The sequence below is a fragment of the Pteropus vampyrus genome, unplaced genomic scaffold (genome assembly GCF_000151845.1).
Source record: "Pteropus vampyrus isolate Shadow unplaced genomic scaffold, Pvam_2.0 Scaffold528, whole genome shotgun sequence".
Taxonomy (NCBI): Eukaryota; Metazoa; Chordata; class Mammalia; order Chiroptera; family Pteropodidae; genus Pteropus; species Pteropus vampyrus.
Genome location: NW_011889309.1, coordinates 1,315,675 through 1,331,602, shown reverse-complemented (window position 1 = coordinate 1,331,602; position 15,928 = coordinate 1,315,675). Strand labels below are relative to the sequence as shown.

The 15,928-nt window shown below is 39.5% G+C and overlaps 1 protein-coding gene across 3 annotated transcripts in view; it reads left to right on the top strand.

The window, feature by feature from the left end:
• Nucleotides 1-15,928, top strand: part of SORL1 (sortilin related receptor 1) — a 153,128-nt gene that overhangs the window by 122,855 nt on the left and 14,345 nt on the right. For all 3 annotated transcript variants that reach the window (XM_011383581.2, XM_011383582.2, XM_011383583.2), the window contains 10 exons: nt 1,342-1,491; nt 4,295-4,426; nt 5,417-5,543; nt 5,702-5,871; nt 8,026-8,138; nt 8,373-8,477; nt 9,323-9,395; nt 12,225-12,307; nt 13,473-13,569; nt 15,524-15,708. In XM_011383581.2, coding sequence (XP_011381883.1) covers nt 1,342-1,491; nt 4,295-4,426; nt 5,417-5,543; nt 5,702-5,871; nt 8,026-8,138; nt 8,373-8,477; nt 9,323-9,395; nt 12,225-12,307; nt 13,473-13,569; nt 15,524-15,708 — 1,235 coding nt within the window. The remainder of the gene's footprint in view (nt 1-1,341; nt 1,492-4,294; nt 4,427-5,416; nt 5,544-5,701; nt 5,872-8,025; nt 8,139-8,372; nt 8,478-9,322; nt 9,396-12,224; nt 12,308-13,472; nt 13,570-15,523; nt 15,709-15,928) is intronic.

The window sequence follows — 15,928 nt, the reverse complement described above, 5'->3', positions numbered from 1 at the left end:
AATATTTCATTTATGATATTTTCTTCTTTTTTTTTTTTCTGAAACTCTAGTCATTCATATATTGGATCTTCTGATCTGGCCCTCTTTTTGTTTCTAATATTTTCTATTTCATATATATATGTGTGTATATATATAAATATATATATACACACGTGCATACATATATACATACATACATACGTACGTACATACATACATACATATTTTTTTTCCTACTCTCTGGAAGATTTACTCAATTCTATCTTCCAACTCCTCTACTGAGTTTTCCATTTGAGTTGTCATGGTTTTAATTTTAAGAACAGTACAATTTTTAATCCTGCTTTTTTTTATGGCATCTTGTCCTTTTCTCATGGATAAATATATTCTTTCTGAACATATTAAAGATTTTTTTGAAGATTTCTTACAAAGTCTCCATTTCTTCCACATTTCCTTTTTTGCAGTGGGAGGGGGTCCACATTGGTTTTTGTCTTTCATGTCAAAAGCTTTCCTCAGCTGCTTGCTTGTGTTTAAGGTTGGGGACTAAAAATACTGCTAAGAAATTCTGCACACATGGGTAGGCTTGTCAACTTTGAGTTTCATTGTTGAGCTGTTTGGAGAACTCTTGATCTGGGTTACCTTAGGGTTTGTCTCTGAGGCTGGTCAGTTTTTCTATAGAAGATTTTTAGTCTCTTGACTGGAGAATATAGGTCTTACTGGCAGGGTTTCTGAGCAAGAGGAGAAAGATCTTCCTTTGCATTCAGCAATCTGTAGGTTTAATCCCCTCTTTTTAGTACCACATTCTCAAGTCCCAACTATGCCTGTCTAAACAGAGTTCTTTTTACCCACTCCAAAAAGCATTTCTCTAGCCTTCTATGATGCTATGTGCAGAGTGATTGCCTCCCAGAGCTAGTGGGGGAGGGGTCATAGAGAGTCTAGCTGCTTCTTACGTGTCTTTCAATTATTTTCTTTATTGTAACTTTCTATTTCGCCCCTAGTTGAGATACAATTTTTGAGCTTTTTGAGGTTTCTGTGATGTTGATTTTGCTGGTTCTTAGCTTTCTCTCTTGACAGCTTAGGATAGAATACAGTCTCCTATGGCTTCTTTAGTCACCTACCACTGTCTGTCTGCTTTCCAGCTTCCAAAATTTTGTCACTCTTTCTTCTTATAGTGGGGTCCTACGAGAGCAAAGTTAGATGCCCGCGTCTAGTCACTCTGAGGTTTTTATCCAAAGCTGACATTTGTCTTCAGATCCTTGCTATAATTCCTAAAGTGCTGTAACCTCCTAACACATTAAGTTGGTTGCAGTTGCTGACCAGCTCTCTCAACACTAAAAAGTGATTTTAAAAAATCTTCTTTTCTAGCAAATGTTACTGCTGCTTCCACTCCCACACAGCTTGGGCGGTGTGACCGATTTGAATTTGAGTGCCACCAACCAAAGAAATGTATCCCCAACTGGAAGCGCTGTGATGGCCATCAAGATTGCCAGGATGGTCAGGATGAGGCCAATTGTCGTGAGTAGTTGAAGAGAAATTCACCCCCCAGGGAAGATTTTTTGAGAGCATAATATCCCATTACTTTTGCTTCATTCTTCCCAATAACCTTATGATTTTGATATTATCTCAATTTTAGAGATAATAAAATTAAGCTTCAAGAAGGGTCATGTAATAGACTGGGGTATTTATTTAGTTGGTTTTTTTTTTTTCATACAGTTATGATTTTTTCATCATGCCGTGTTGAAAGTTCTTGTATGGTGGAATACTTCAAATAACACAGAGAAATTAATTGAGGATTAGTATAAAATTCTACATTTACATTAAAAGAATGAAAAAGGCTACCCTTGGGACATTAAAATGACAGGTCATTTGACTCCACACTTACCAAATAATAATAGAAACATCTGAGCCAAGTAAGTAACCACACAATAGGTGAACATTGAAAATAATTAACAAAAAGGAACTGGAATAGGACCTTCCTCCTGGGTGAGATTAATTCATTAATTGGTATTCTTTAAATAAGTTTCTTTAGGCTGTTTTAAATCTGCCTTATTCATAAGAATGTTGCTTAGTTAAGGATGGATGGGTAGAAAGATGGATGAATTTCATCGTGGGCTTCTGAGACTGTTACACTAGTGGTTCTCAAACCTTTTCTAAATACTCTAATTCAGTTTTATCTGTAACAGAGCCCTCCTTCCTACTTCCCCAAGGTAAACCAATTTCAGCTCAGCATATACCAGCTCTATGATACAATAATTTTCCAGGAGATGGGGGATTATAATTTGTAAAAAGCCTCACAAGTGGTTTTGCAATTTTCCATTTCCCATTGAGAATTAGTATATTAGAGAGTTCCCTAAAAATATATATTTAACTGAAGTCTGTACCTCCACTCTAGAGACATGCAAAAAAGCCTTAATTTTTCTTTCACGTGAAAACTCATCAGTTAAGGACAATTGTTGTAGCATTCCATTCCTACCCCCAACTCCTGTATCTTTTCATCTCTAGGAAAATATCTCTGAACCCTTTATCCTCTTGACCATTCTGGTGCTCTGATGTGAACAGTGTGTACTTTTTCTACCTATATCTCAGAGTGTGCTTTTCAGAAGTGGATACAGTGCTTGAGATAGAAAACGGAATTACCTGTTCTTGTTCTAGAACAGAAGTTCTCAACCCTGGCCAATTCTGATGAATCTCTGTGGAGCTTGTAAATGTTGCACATGCTCAGCTCCATATTTCTGCTTCAATGTGTGTTTAGGGCTCATCCTAAGGATCTGTCAAGAATTATAGTTATAGATTCACTACTCTCAGATTAGTACAGTGGTTTAGTGGTCTCTTTGATAATTTCTTTTAGTATTGATATACTCATTGTGTTGAATATTGTATGTATATTTGCATGAGGTGGGGAGCAAGAGCTAGGAGGGGTTCAGTCTTGAGTCCCAATAGAGAAATTATAGTATAAACCCAGAAAACCAAGGAAGATGTAAGATCTGGGCAAATACAGAGGTTTGAGCCTATGTTAGTTTTCTATGACCACTGTAACAATCAATACAAACCTAATATTAAAGCAACACACATTTATTTTCTTACACTTTTCTAGGTCAGTAATCAGGCACAGGTCTTACTGACTAAAACCAAGAAGTGGGCAGAGCTGGTTCCTCTGGATGCTCCATGGGAAAATCTCTATCCTTGCTTATTCTAGCTTCTAGAGACCCCCTTCTTCTATTTTCAAAGCCAGCAGCAATCCATCTTTCTGATGCCGCTTCTGTCTTCACATCTTCCTCTGTGACCACAGCCAGGAAATGGCATCTGTTTTTAAGGACCTAAGCGATTAGATTGGGCCTACTGGGATAATTCAGGATAAACTTCCTATGTCAGGGTCTTTAACTTAATCACACCTACAAAGTCCCTTTTGCCATGGAAGATGACATTTAACATGTTCCAGGGATTAGAATACGGACATCTTTGACTTGGAAAAGCAAGAGGAATTTTAGACCCTCTTCACTATTACAGCCTCTCCTGAATCTGTATAAAAAAGGCCTCAGTACCTGTACGTGGGCCTGACCTAGACCCTCCTGGGTCAGTAGATTTGGTTTCTATGGCCATTTTCTTTTTTTCTCTTTTTATAATTTGCAATTATATTGCCATTGCTTGCTTTTTAGAGCCTCATGCAGTTTAATTCTACTTACAGAAATGGAAAGAACATCAAATTATGGTTTATAGCAATACAGTTGTATAACTCTTAATTTACCAATGCTCTGTATTTGTGATATTTCATTTTCTGGTAAAATACTTTGAAACCTAAAGAATTAAAATATTACATAAAGTGGGCATGCCTTCTAATATTGTGATTCATCTTATTATTAGTATTACTCAAGCCAGAAATCAAAGTATCATTCTGCAAACTAATACAGTAACAGAATAATTAGTAGCACTATAGGGTTATAGCTACAATTTGTTGATGCCTGCTATCAGCCAGGCACTATTCCAGGTGCTTGATTTCACTGGATCCTTGTAGACACAATAGTGATGAAATTATCACCCCAGTTTTACAAACGAGAACTGAACGTGGGTACCATTAAGCAGTTTACTCAAACTCTCTTAGAGCCAGAATTTAAATTCTAGTTTGTTAGATTCTTTCATGACTCTTGCTTATCATGAAGGCAGATTCCAATGAAGAGTATCACAGTGCCTACATGGAGTCACCTCTCATCATTCCAGAGGCATATTATGAAGCAGAAGCTGATTAGTTCATAGAATGCAAACCACTTTTCCCAAACATGATAAACCTTTAGTACAACATGGCCCCTTCTCTGTGTTTCAGCCACACATAGCACTTTGACCTGTATGAGCAGAGAGTTCAAGTGTGAGGACAGTGAGACCTGCATCCTGCTCTCTGAACGCTGTGACGGCTTCCTAGACTGCTCTGATGAGAGTGACGAGCAGGCCTGCAGTGGTAAGTGCTGGGTTCTCACTCCCTCATTTACCTCAGTGCTTATCCTGGGCCCTCCTGTGTGGACTTCTAGAGAGAACCTTTCTGAGATTTTTCTCAGTTTGAAAATGAAAGATTTTTGTCCTATTTTGGAGTATGAAATAAGGTAAGACTTGTCCCACCTCTGATAGAGCTTCCAGCTAATCTCATCCCTGTTTGAGAAACACTGATCTAAGACTGGTATTCCGTGGACTTCCCACCTTATGTCGATGCACTGTTGCGCTCACGGAGCCTCGGGCTTTGTGATGGGATAAATGCAGTCCTGTCTAGAATGCATTTAGAAATTGTCTTTGTCCTTTTTGGCTGCTACAACAGAGTACCACAGACTGGATGACTTATAAACAACAGAAACTTATTCCGCAGTTCTGGAGGCTGGAAAGTCCAAGATCACATCACCAGCAGGTTCAGTGTCTGGTGAAGTCCTACTTCCTGATTCTTAGACAGCTGTCTTCTCACTGTGTTCTCACATGATGGAAGCTGTGAGGGAGTTCTCTAGGATCTCTTTTATGAGGACACTAATCTCATTCATGAGAGCTCCAACTGCATGACCTAATCACCTCCCAAAAGGCCCCATTTCCTAATGCCATTATATTGGGGGTTACGTTTCAGCATGTGAATTGGGGGGTGGGGGTGGCACAAACATTATTTTGTAGTGATAATAGATCCTGCTGTGACAATGGCCTTGTACTTATAGCATTGAGTATTAAGAAACAACCTTAAACGAGTACAGCCAAGGAGAAGAAATGCAAAGAAAAATATGACTGGAAATTGAGGAGACCCTGGGAAAGGTCATATGGGAAGGTTTCCATTCTGTTTTCTCGGGTGTCTTTTAAGATAATGATTGTGGCCCTACAGTCTAGATCATGGTAGATTTACTAAAAATGAAAGAACCTCTGAAATCTAAGAATTTGTAAGATATCACCTTCTTTCCCTTTTCCCCCTTTATCTCTCTAGATGAATTAACTGTATACAAAGTACAGAATCTTCAGTGGACAGCTGACTTCTCTGGGGATGTAACTTTGACCTGGATGCGGCCCAAGAAAATGCCTTCTGCTTCTTGTGTATATAATGTCTACTACAGGTGGGTCCCTATTTGCCATGGGAGAAATGATGTCTTCATTTTCACTGGATGTTCTGTAAACTCTTGTGGTGTGCATGGAATGGCTGTTTATTAAGAGTCAGATATTTCAGCTATCTCCTGCTGCTTTGATAGGACTGTATCTTTCTTCTGTTGGTTAGGGTGGTTGGAGAGAGCATATGGAAGAGTCTGGAGAGCCACAGCAATAAAACAAACATGGTATTAAAAGTCTTAAAGCCCGATACCACATATCAGGTGAAAGTCCAGGTCCAGTGTCTGAGCAAAGTACACAATACCAACGACTTTGTGACTCTGAGGACTCCAGAAGGATGTAAGTGTTACAGTTTATTTTTATGGCATGTATAAGACCTTATGTGGAATTTTCTGAGTTTCCCAATGATGCTTAGGACTGTTGGGAGCATAATCACATGTGCCTCATATGAACAGAAGTATTGTGGCTAAGTTTTATGGTCTTGCCTAAGTTTTTGAACATTTATTCTCCTTAATTATGTCACATAATGTTCTTGTACCTTAACAGGGTGGTTTAAGATTCTGTCCGCCATTGCCTTCTTTGTGTTGCTTTAGTCTCTGTCTCTACCTTCCGTTTTAGGTATTTCCTAGTACTTGGTACTTATGAGCTCACCATCGTTAAAATATGAGGCAAGTCAGAAGTATTATCGCTAAGTTTTTATGATATTTACCAAAACGTGTTCAAGAGAGTCCCTATTCCCATACTTTTGGGGATTCTTCATTTGAAACTGCTGTCAGAACCTATATGTTGTCTTTATTAAATTAACGTTTGTTAAGTAGAGCCCTGGGTGTTGAATAGTCTACAGAAATCCACAGGGGAAGTTAAAATGGAGAAATTCCCTAATCCCAGGTCCCGGAGGAGGTACATGCTTTCCTCAAGGGATCACTCAGGAGGTCAAGGCAGGGTACAGGCAGAAGGAGCAGGAGGACCTTTATTAGAGTCCTTGGGTAAAGTGCTTTGAGGTTCCCAAGCTAAGCCTGGATTGGTTGAATCCAAATGAAAAAGAGAGAGTTTTGGTAAGCTTTGCTGGGGTCTTCCCTGAGGGGTTCATGATGGGAAGGCCCTGGAAGATAGGGGAGACTGCTGAGCACAAGAGCTGTTGGGGAGATCATATCAGGAACTTATATTTGCTTGTGATGCTGCAGGCTGCTGTCCAGCATATGTACTTGTATGAGGGGCTCGTGTCAGTTTAAGGACCCCTGGAGGCTGCTTGGACAAATGAAATGGATACCAAAGCAGCAAGACCATAGAGTAACTCAGCTAAACTCTCAACACTATGGAATTATCTTTGAAATATCCTATTCATTGATTTTCTTTCTACAGATATTAGCTAGACACTCATTATTGCTCAGGTATTAATGTAGATATTGGAGATTTGGAGATAAAAAAGACACAGTTACTGCCCTTAAAGAGCTCGTAGGTCACACTGATTTTTGATGAACTCTCATTATATTAGTTTGCTAGGGTGGCCATAACAAAGTTTCATGGACTGGTCAGCTTAAACAACAGAAATTTGTTTCTCACAGTCTTGGAGCCAGGGAGTCTGAGATTGAGGTGTCTGTAGGGTAGGTCTTTCTCCTTGGCTTATAGATGGCTGTCTACCTCCTGTGTCTTCACATAGTCTTCCCTCTGAGTGTGTGTCTGTGTCCTAAATTCTTCTTATAGGGACATCAGTCATATTGGGTTAGGGCCCACCCCAACAACCTTATTTTAACTCAATTACTTCTTTAAAGACACTATCTCCAAGTACAGTCACATTCTGTGGTACTGTGAGTTACAACTATAACATACAAATTTGGCAGGGGACAAAGGTCATACAGCTCAACTCATAACATTCATTTTCTGTGGATAAATGCTCTCTACAGAAAAAAATAAAGTTTGACTAGATAATACTGTAACTGGTTTTCATGTGTGGCTTCTAATCTGGCTCTGAAAGCAGTCACATAAGACAAGACCCAGAAATGGCTTGAATGTGCCTGCACTAAAATCATTAAAGAGTCTGCTTGGAAGGCAATTCTATTCATTTGGACTTAGAAGTTCTGTGCTGTTAGAAAATAAGTCTTCTTCCTTTATAATTATACCCATGGTACTCTGTTTTGTTGTATGAGAAGTCTAGGCAGCAAGTGCTGTCCTTGACAATTAAGATCTCAGCATTAGAGGTCCAGGGCCAGTGGTGACTCAGCCTGCCCAAGTAATTCCATCCTGTAGCTCTTGTGGGCTACAAATCTATGTAAGACTCGACTAAGGCATGATCTGATGTATGGACAGCACAGCTTGCATTCTGGAAGAGGTGAAATGTTTCTTGAAATGTGAAGACCAAGCTAACAGCCTTTTCTAGTTGATAGATCACAATGCCAGCTCTATATTCTTTCTTATCATTATTTTAAGCTCAAGGAAATTCCTCTAGTTAACCAGTATGCAGGTGTGTTTTAACCCCAATTGACTCTTTTCTAGTGCCAGATGCCCCTCGAAATCTCCAGCTATCACTCCACAAGGAAATAGAAGGTGTGATTGTAGGCCACTGGACTCCTCCCCTCCACTCCCATGGCCTCATTCGAGAGTACATTGTAAGTATCTTCTAGGAGTTGGCCATGTGGGTTGGGGCACTTAGGAGATTTCTGGGTCTGTTAAAGCAGAAATTGTTCTGCATAACTAGACCTGATTTGGTATAACCTTGTAAATAATGAAGATTAGAAGATTTTGCATTCACCCCTTCACCTTCCTCTGGCCTCCTTGGAAGGTGTTAAGATTCCCCAGACCTTTGGCTACCTTTTACTAAAATCTTTTCCTTCTCACTTTAGGTAGAATACAGCAGGAGTGGTTCCAGGATATGGGCCTCCCAGAGGGCTGCTAGTAACTTTACAGAAATAAAGAACTTATTGGTCAGCGCTCAATACACTGTCAGAGTGAGTTTTAGCATCCATTTCAGCCCTTGGCTCAGTCTTCGAACATGGGGAGATGGGTGCTGTTTCTCAAGAACTCTCTGCTTACCTTTATGAGATGCTTATTAGCAGCCTGCTAAATACCAACCCCTTGCCCTGGGGAGTTGTTGTTTCTACTTGTTTCTTAAACCTCTGTTACAGAGAAGTTAAAATCAGACTTCCTTCAGATAACCAAGAATTTATGGCAATGCCACTTTACCTGCCTTTAACTCAGATATTCTGCTAACTTTCCAGCTCTTATACTTTTGCACCTACCTCTTTTCTGCTTATCTGTTGCTGCAAGGTGATACAGAGCTATAAGTGGCATTTCTAAGTTGATACTGTGGAGTTCTTATATAAGAAATATATTACCAATATCTTTAGCAGAAAAGAGATTTTGTGCAGAACATGTTTTTTGAGATAATTAAGTACATACACAGACTCCCTTACACTGATAATTTTCTCAGTACTCTTTTTCATATATGCGTATATGCTTATCTGTGTATATATGGACACGCGCGCGCGCACACACACACACACACACACACACACACACACACACCTGCCCTTTAGGAAGACCTTGACATTCATCAGTCAGCAGACATTTCATAATCTCAGCACTGGCCCCATTTCCTTTACCCCAGGTTCTTTCGTATTGCCTCTTTCCCTCTCTTATTTCAGTTGCTTTAGCCTCTGAATATCCTGGATCCCTCTGCTGACACTTTTTTCCAACCTCATTGCCAAAGTCTCACCCCTTTAGCTCTCTCGGAATTCTTGCTCTATGGTACATTGCCTTTATTTTATACTAATTCACACTCTGATTTGAAAAGGTGGCTGCGGTGACTAGTCGTGGAATAGGAAACTGGAGCGATTCTAAATCCATTACCACCATAAAAGGAAAAGGTAAATGATCCCAGCGTTTGCAGATTTAGAGAAGAGAGCAACCCTGTGGAAGTAGCTTTCAGTGTGACTGGAAAATGGAGAAGCATAGATTAGAAAACTTCACACAGTCTCCTTCCCCCAACACATTTGCTTCTATGCCTGTCTCCACAGTGCTGTAGATACAGTATTTTTGGATGACTGTTGAATGTATTCCTCTTCCTAGAACTAAGCATTTCTTATAATGCAAGGGATTTCCAATGGCCATCAGGCCCGACCCTCTGTGCTCATGCAAATATACAAAATAGAAGGTGTCTTTTCCTTCACTAAAGATAAAGATGGTTTTGTAATGTTCATTTATGGTGTTTTAAATAGAGTGCCATGCTGATGCTTGTTCCTTCTGCCAGTGGCACTGACACACATTGTGTAGGTGGTGGTTTCTAGCACTAGAGCTGATATGAGTAGTGGCTGATTGCTGCCAAGTTCGGGGCACTTTGGAGTGCTCTCTGCTTTGCATACATCAACTCATCTAATTGAACCCTCAGAACCACTATAAACAGATAAAGAACTGGAAAGAGGTTATGTTACTTGCCACACAGTAATTGACAGAGCTGGCAGGAAACTGATTCGCCTGACTCCAAAGCCTGTGCCCTTAACCACTGTACTACCCTGCTTTCCTGGGCTGAGACACGTGCTTACAGACACTGGGTGGCTGGTTTGTCATCTGGTATGTGTGCCTCATGAGGACAGAGATCTTGTCTGGTTTCCTCTGCTCTCACTGGCACTGAGTAGGAACCAATGCAATAGTTGATGAATGAGTGAATTGAAGCAATTAAATGAAGGCTCTAGCACATTTTGAGAGACAGACAACTCAACTGCCTGAGTGATTTTCTTGATCTTAGACTTGGTACTTGGGGCTTTCGTTTCTGAACTTGTGAGTATTAAAGTCAGAGTGTCGCAGGGAATGTGATTGTGTATATTACTTTAATCTCAGCCTGTGAGAAATAGGCTTGGGTTGTAAAGGGTCACTGGTTGCCTTTGAAATTTAAGGTCATTGAATCAGGGCGAGGGGCAGCCAAATTCAGTGAATCCTGTCAGTCTTTGGAGCAGGGTGTTTATAGGGATTAGAAAAAGTGTGCCAAATTCATACTACCTTAGAGTTTTTATTATGGGATCATTTTCTTCTGCAAAATCAGGTTCAAAATATACTGACTGTTCAAACTGAAAAGAAGGGACTTTGGAAAGTCAACAAAAAAATATGTACCTTGAACTCCTAGACACAAGTCACACCTGCATTTGAAAATTTCAGTGGATAGTTACTTCTCTTAAAATTCTTTTATATGATTTTGATGAACCTTTGAGTGCATTTTGGTTAGCGTATATGTAAGAGGCAACTATGTGCTGATTGTTTTGAAACATCTGTGACCTCACATCATAACAACATAAGAAGAGGACAAAAGCAGCAGTGGCATCAACCAGAAGGACCAAATTAATTAGTGAATGTAGTGGATTAATAATAACAATGAGAAAGCCCACGGTTTATCCAGCACTTCTTGTGGAGTAAGCACTATGCTTGTTGTTTTACATGAATTGATCTCTTTTAATCCTTATCAGTCCCTCAAGTGTTCTTTTGATCATTCTGTAGCAGAGGAAACGGGTTTGGAGAGGATTGTGACTTGTCCCCAGTCGCACGATTATAATTTAGCTCAGCTTTATAGCACCACTTGTGCTATTTTGCTCTGAGTTGACTGCCTGAAACTCCTAATATCCTGAATCTCCTGGTTACTGCATTTTCCTCAAGCTCAGTTTTATTATTACATGGTTGATCATCTGGACAAATTTCTGGATTTTGACATATCTCTTTTGCCACCTAATCTTATCCATTCCTTTGAGTCTCTCTTGCCTTATCTGTAGAAGAGGTATAGGTTCTGAGAGTTTAATATACAAGTTGCCATTTAAATATTATCTATCCCATCAAGCCCTTTTAGTTTTTGCCTAGCAAAGCACTAGCAACTTTCTTGTGGACAGACCTTCAAAAGGATAACATGATGTTCATCACTTGAACTGAGAGGGGTCTTTTCTCTCTGCCATTCTCTCCTTTCCTACCCTCCCCCCACCCGCACCCCCCATCCCGGCCCGCCAGCTCTCAGCTTGAGCTCTGGTCTTTTTAAGAATACTGGTGGCTTACTGGTTCTTTAATCTGTCATAGATGGGACATTACTGGAAAGGGAGAGAAAGAGAACATTAGTTGAGTGCTAGGCACTTTACATACTTTATTTTAGTGAATTTCCCCAGCTCTGAAGTGTAGATCATAATTTTCAGGCTCAATGAGGATAAGTAACTTGCCCCAGGTTACGTAATTGTTAATGTCTGAATAGGAATTTGAACTCAAGTTTGCCAAACTCCAGAGGCTATGTTCTTTTCATTATGCCACAATACATTTATAATTTATGACTTACTATTTATCCTGCTGTCATCCTTCCAAAAGGACTGAGGCTCCTGGGTCTTTGTTAGTGCCAATAAAGGTGACACTTGCTGTGATCTCTGTACCTTTCAGAACCAGATTGAAATGGTTGTTTTGGGGGCATTTACATAATAGAACTTCATTGCTCGTCCTAATTGCCAGGATAGCTGACTGAGCCAAGATAGCTATGTGTTCACCAGGCAACTGTGGACCCAAACTCAGCTTCAGGAAAACAGTGATAAAAGAGATAGACGAGTTAAAAACAGCCAAAGAAATGCCCTTTCTTCCTCTACTGAAAGATCGCTTTGTCTGTTGTGTTGAAAACTAAGTCCTGCCTTCCTCACTTTTCATCATGTGGTTTCTCTTTTTGAATTCCTTTTTGTTTTTAGTGATCCCACCACCAGATATCCATATTGACAGCTATAGTGAAAATTCTCTGAGTTTCACCCTGACCATGGATAGTGACATCAAGGTAATGTTGAAATTTTAAACTAGCAGTTGGATGGGACTTCACTTTGTGTGGGAACTGATACAGCAGAGTCCAGTAAGATTAAGAAAAATGAATGACATGGTCTAGCAAAGCTAAAATACCACAACTAGGTCGGGTTCCTTTTCTCATGAAGAATAACTTGAGTCTTCACATGTAATTATTCTGCCTCAGCCTGGTGCCTTTTTTTTTTTTTTTTTAACCGTATAATTAAATGGTTCACAGCTACAGTGCAAATAAGGAGTTGGTGTTAACAGAATATGTATGCCCTGTAATTTTCAGCTTTATTGGATTTCCTGATGCTAAGCACTAATGCAGAGGCTCCCACAGTGGAAGAGTCTTATGAGAGTCAGATACTTGGAAACATATCCACTTAACATTCAGCCAATATCTTCCTCTACCAACACCACCAGCACATCCGCTCGGCCCATCTGCATAGCCAGCTTCACCATAGTTATCTGTGTTCTCAAGTTGAGATCCACCTTCCATAGCATTCTTTCTTGTCCGTCTCTTCACATCCCTCCCTGTCTTTGAAGTTGTAGCAGGACAAAGAAACTTCAGAGTCCTTGTGCCATTTACTGAACTAGAATTTGGTGTCAGAGACAGTCAATGCAAGAAATGGCCTTATGTAGACCTTGTCTATCTAATCTTTTATTTTGTTTGTTTTGTATTTAAAGATCTTTAGATCAAATTCTTCTGTGAGCTCATCTTAGAAAAGGTAGTCTTTCCTGATACATGAATATATTTGCTTCTGTTAGACAATGAGATCTAACCAAGCCCCCTTTGTATTGTTGACCTCTTAGACTTCACTGAACTAAGATTTATCTTGAATTGTCACAACCTAATTATCTTTTCAATTTTTCCTTCTTCTGCCTTTATGAATCGGTTCTTGTCCTTTTATTCTATATTAATTTTTTGTTTCATTGAATCTACATTTTATAAACGTCTCAAGTTTGTTTTTAGAAGTAGGTAGAGAACAACTAAATATTCAATGATAGCACAAATTGAACTATTTGAAAGATCAAAAGAAGCAACCTGTCCATTATAAGAAACAAGATACCTAGATAAACTATAGAAAAGGAGTACCTTTTGTGTTTGGTGTAGTCTATGATTATACTGTTTGCGTGACACGTTTCTTGGTTCTTGGCAGGTGAATGGCTATGTGGTGAACCTCTTTTGGGCATTTGACACTCACAAACAAGAGAAGAGAACTTTGAACTTCCGAGGGAGCATATTGTCACATAAAGGTAACACCTTGGAGCTGGTTGGTGTGTGAGCAGAATGGAGTAAGGCTAGACAGATGCTTTCCTGGCAGCATAGCTTGTGTGGCAGGTGCCCAGGAAAAGTGTGTGGGGTCTCCTCTGGCTGCCATTCTGGGTGGACAGAATGAGGATACTATAAATGACTACTGACTTCAGGTAAGGGATCCAGTTGATAGTTCCTCAAACCCCCTTTTAACCTGATGGCTCTTAACGTAAATTAGAGACTTAAAAAAAAGAACAACAACAAAAAAAAACCCTGGGAAGAAGCCAGATTAACCCTACACAAATGATTTTTGCATTCTAAAAGAAAGGGTTTCTAGATTTAGTTACCTGTCTCTCTTGTCTGGCCTGGTTCACTCCTCCTCTGCTAATACAAGGGCCTGATGCATAATTGGTGGTCAGTAACTATTTGTTGAATGAATAGACAAACAAACTAAGCTAAAGAAGGAAGAAAGGAAGTGAGGAAAGAAGGAAATGGTCTAAACTCTCTTATATCTGTGCAAATACTGAGTCTCAATTAAAATTCTCATATCTGATGGGCTCAAGGAAGGATTTTAATTTATTTCCAAGACAAAACCTTCAGTGGCAAAGGCTGCCTGTGAATATTGAGAATGACATGGGAGCTTCTCTTTCTTTCCTCATCTAGCCCGATTGCAAAGTACTTTCAATCATGTTTTGTTCCTAATGGGTGCTCTATTATCTTTGTGTGTGCGTGTGTAGAAACTGAAGGCCACCCAAGGAGGTTGTACAAGAGTAGAAATAACATTGAGTACTTACTATGTGCAGGCATTTACTTAGGCCTGCTGAGAGTATTGTTTTACATAGTGCCAATAGTAAATCTGTGGAATATGTTCATTTTAGAGATGAGAAAACAAGGTTCAGAGATTCCATCAGAAGGTGGCAGAACGAGGATTGGAACCCACATCTTTCTAATTCCGGAGCTTGTGATCTCGTTGCCTCAGTGTCACACCAATAGAAATTGGCAGAATTGAGAACAAAAGGCTTATTAACTATTGCCTGAAATACTTAAGGGCTAGCTCTGTGCTAGGCATCACGCCAAGTACTATTCAAGTGTTTTCTTTTTAATCTTCTAATAGCCAGCTGCAAAAAGTGCTGTTATTTTTCTCTATCTTACAAACAAGGACTGAGAAGGTTTAAATGCTTTACCCTTGGTAATACAACTAAAAAGTGTAGAGTCAGGCCTTGAACCCAAGACATTCTGGTTCCAAAGGCTGTACTCTTAGATATCCTATGTTCACTTCTCTTTTACTTTTTAATAACATTTCCACCTAATTAGAAAAGAGGCACATGTTTATTACAGTGTCTCTGTCATTTAGAAAATAAAGTATAATGAGAATTTTAAATTTCGTATAACTTCACTTCCCAGGAAAACCACTTTTAAATTTTGATATCTTCTTAATTAATATTTTTTTCTCTTCATTGATCTTTTATATATTTTTTATAAAATCAGAATAATATATACAGTTTTGTATTTTGCCTTTTTAGTTAACATAAAATTTTGAGAATTTTCTAGTCTTATTAAATATTCTTGGAAATAACTTTTAGTGGCTGCATAATAGTTCATGGAATGCACATAAAGTTGATCCAATGTATATTTTTTAACTATTTCCCCGTCACTGGGCAATCACATTATGTACAGTTTTTTCTACTCTGACAAACACTGATAGACTGCCTGGTTGCACAAATTTTTTGATCCCTCTCTGGCTTCATTGGATAATTGGATCGAAGTTTGTTATTTAGAGTAGTCGTTATTGAATAACACCGAATGATTCTGTAAAATATGAAAATCCAACATGTGTGACTCACTTAAATTGAGCACTTAAATTAAAAAAAAAAAAATGATGTGCATCTCAGGACATAAATTCTTGATTAACACCTGTAGCTCCCTCCTGACATCTCCTTGTCCTTGGTTTTACAGTTGGCAATCTGACAGCTCATACATCATATGAGATTTCTGCCTGGGCCAAGACTGACTTAGGGGATAGTCCTTTGGCATTTGAGCATGTCATGACCAAAGGAGTCCACCCACTTGCTCCTAGCCTCAAAGCCAAGGCCATTAATCAGACTGCAGTGGAATGTACCTGGACTGGCCCCAAGAATGTGGTAAGTCAGCCGGGATGACCACTGTCCCTGCTCCATACGCTTCCACCACAGACTTGCACAGCTTCCTACCCAACTTGGCACATCCGCTCAGCAACTCATGCCCCTGCTTCACACTGGTAGAGTGTCACCCACTTTTGGGAATCCCCCTCTTTTCCCTGGCTCATCATACAGTCTAGCATCTATCATTCTATGTTTGCAACTTGTTATTTGTAATCGTGTC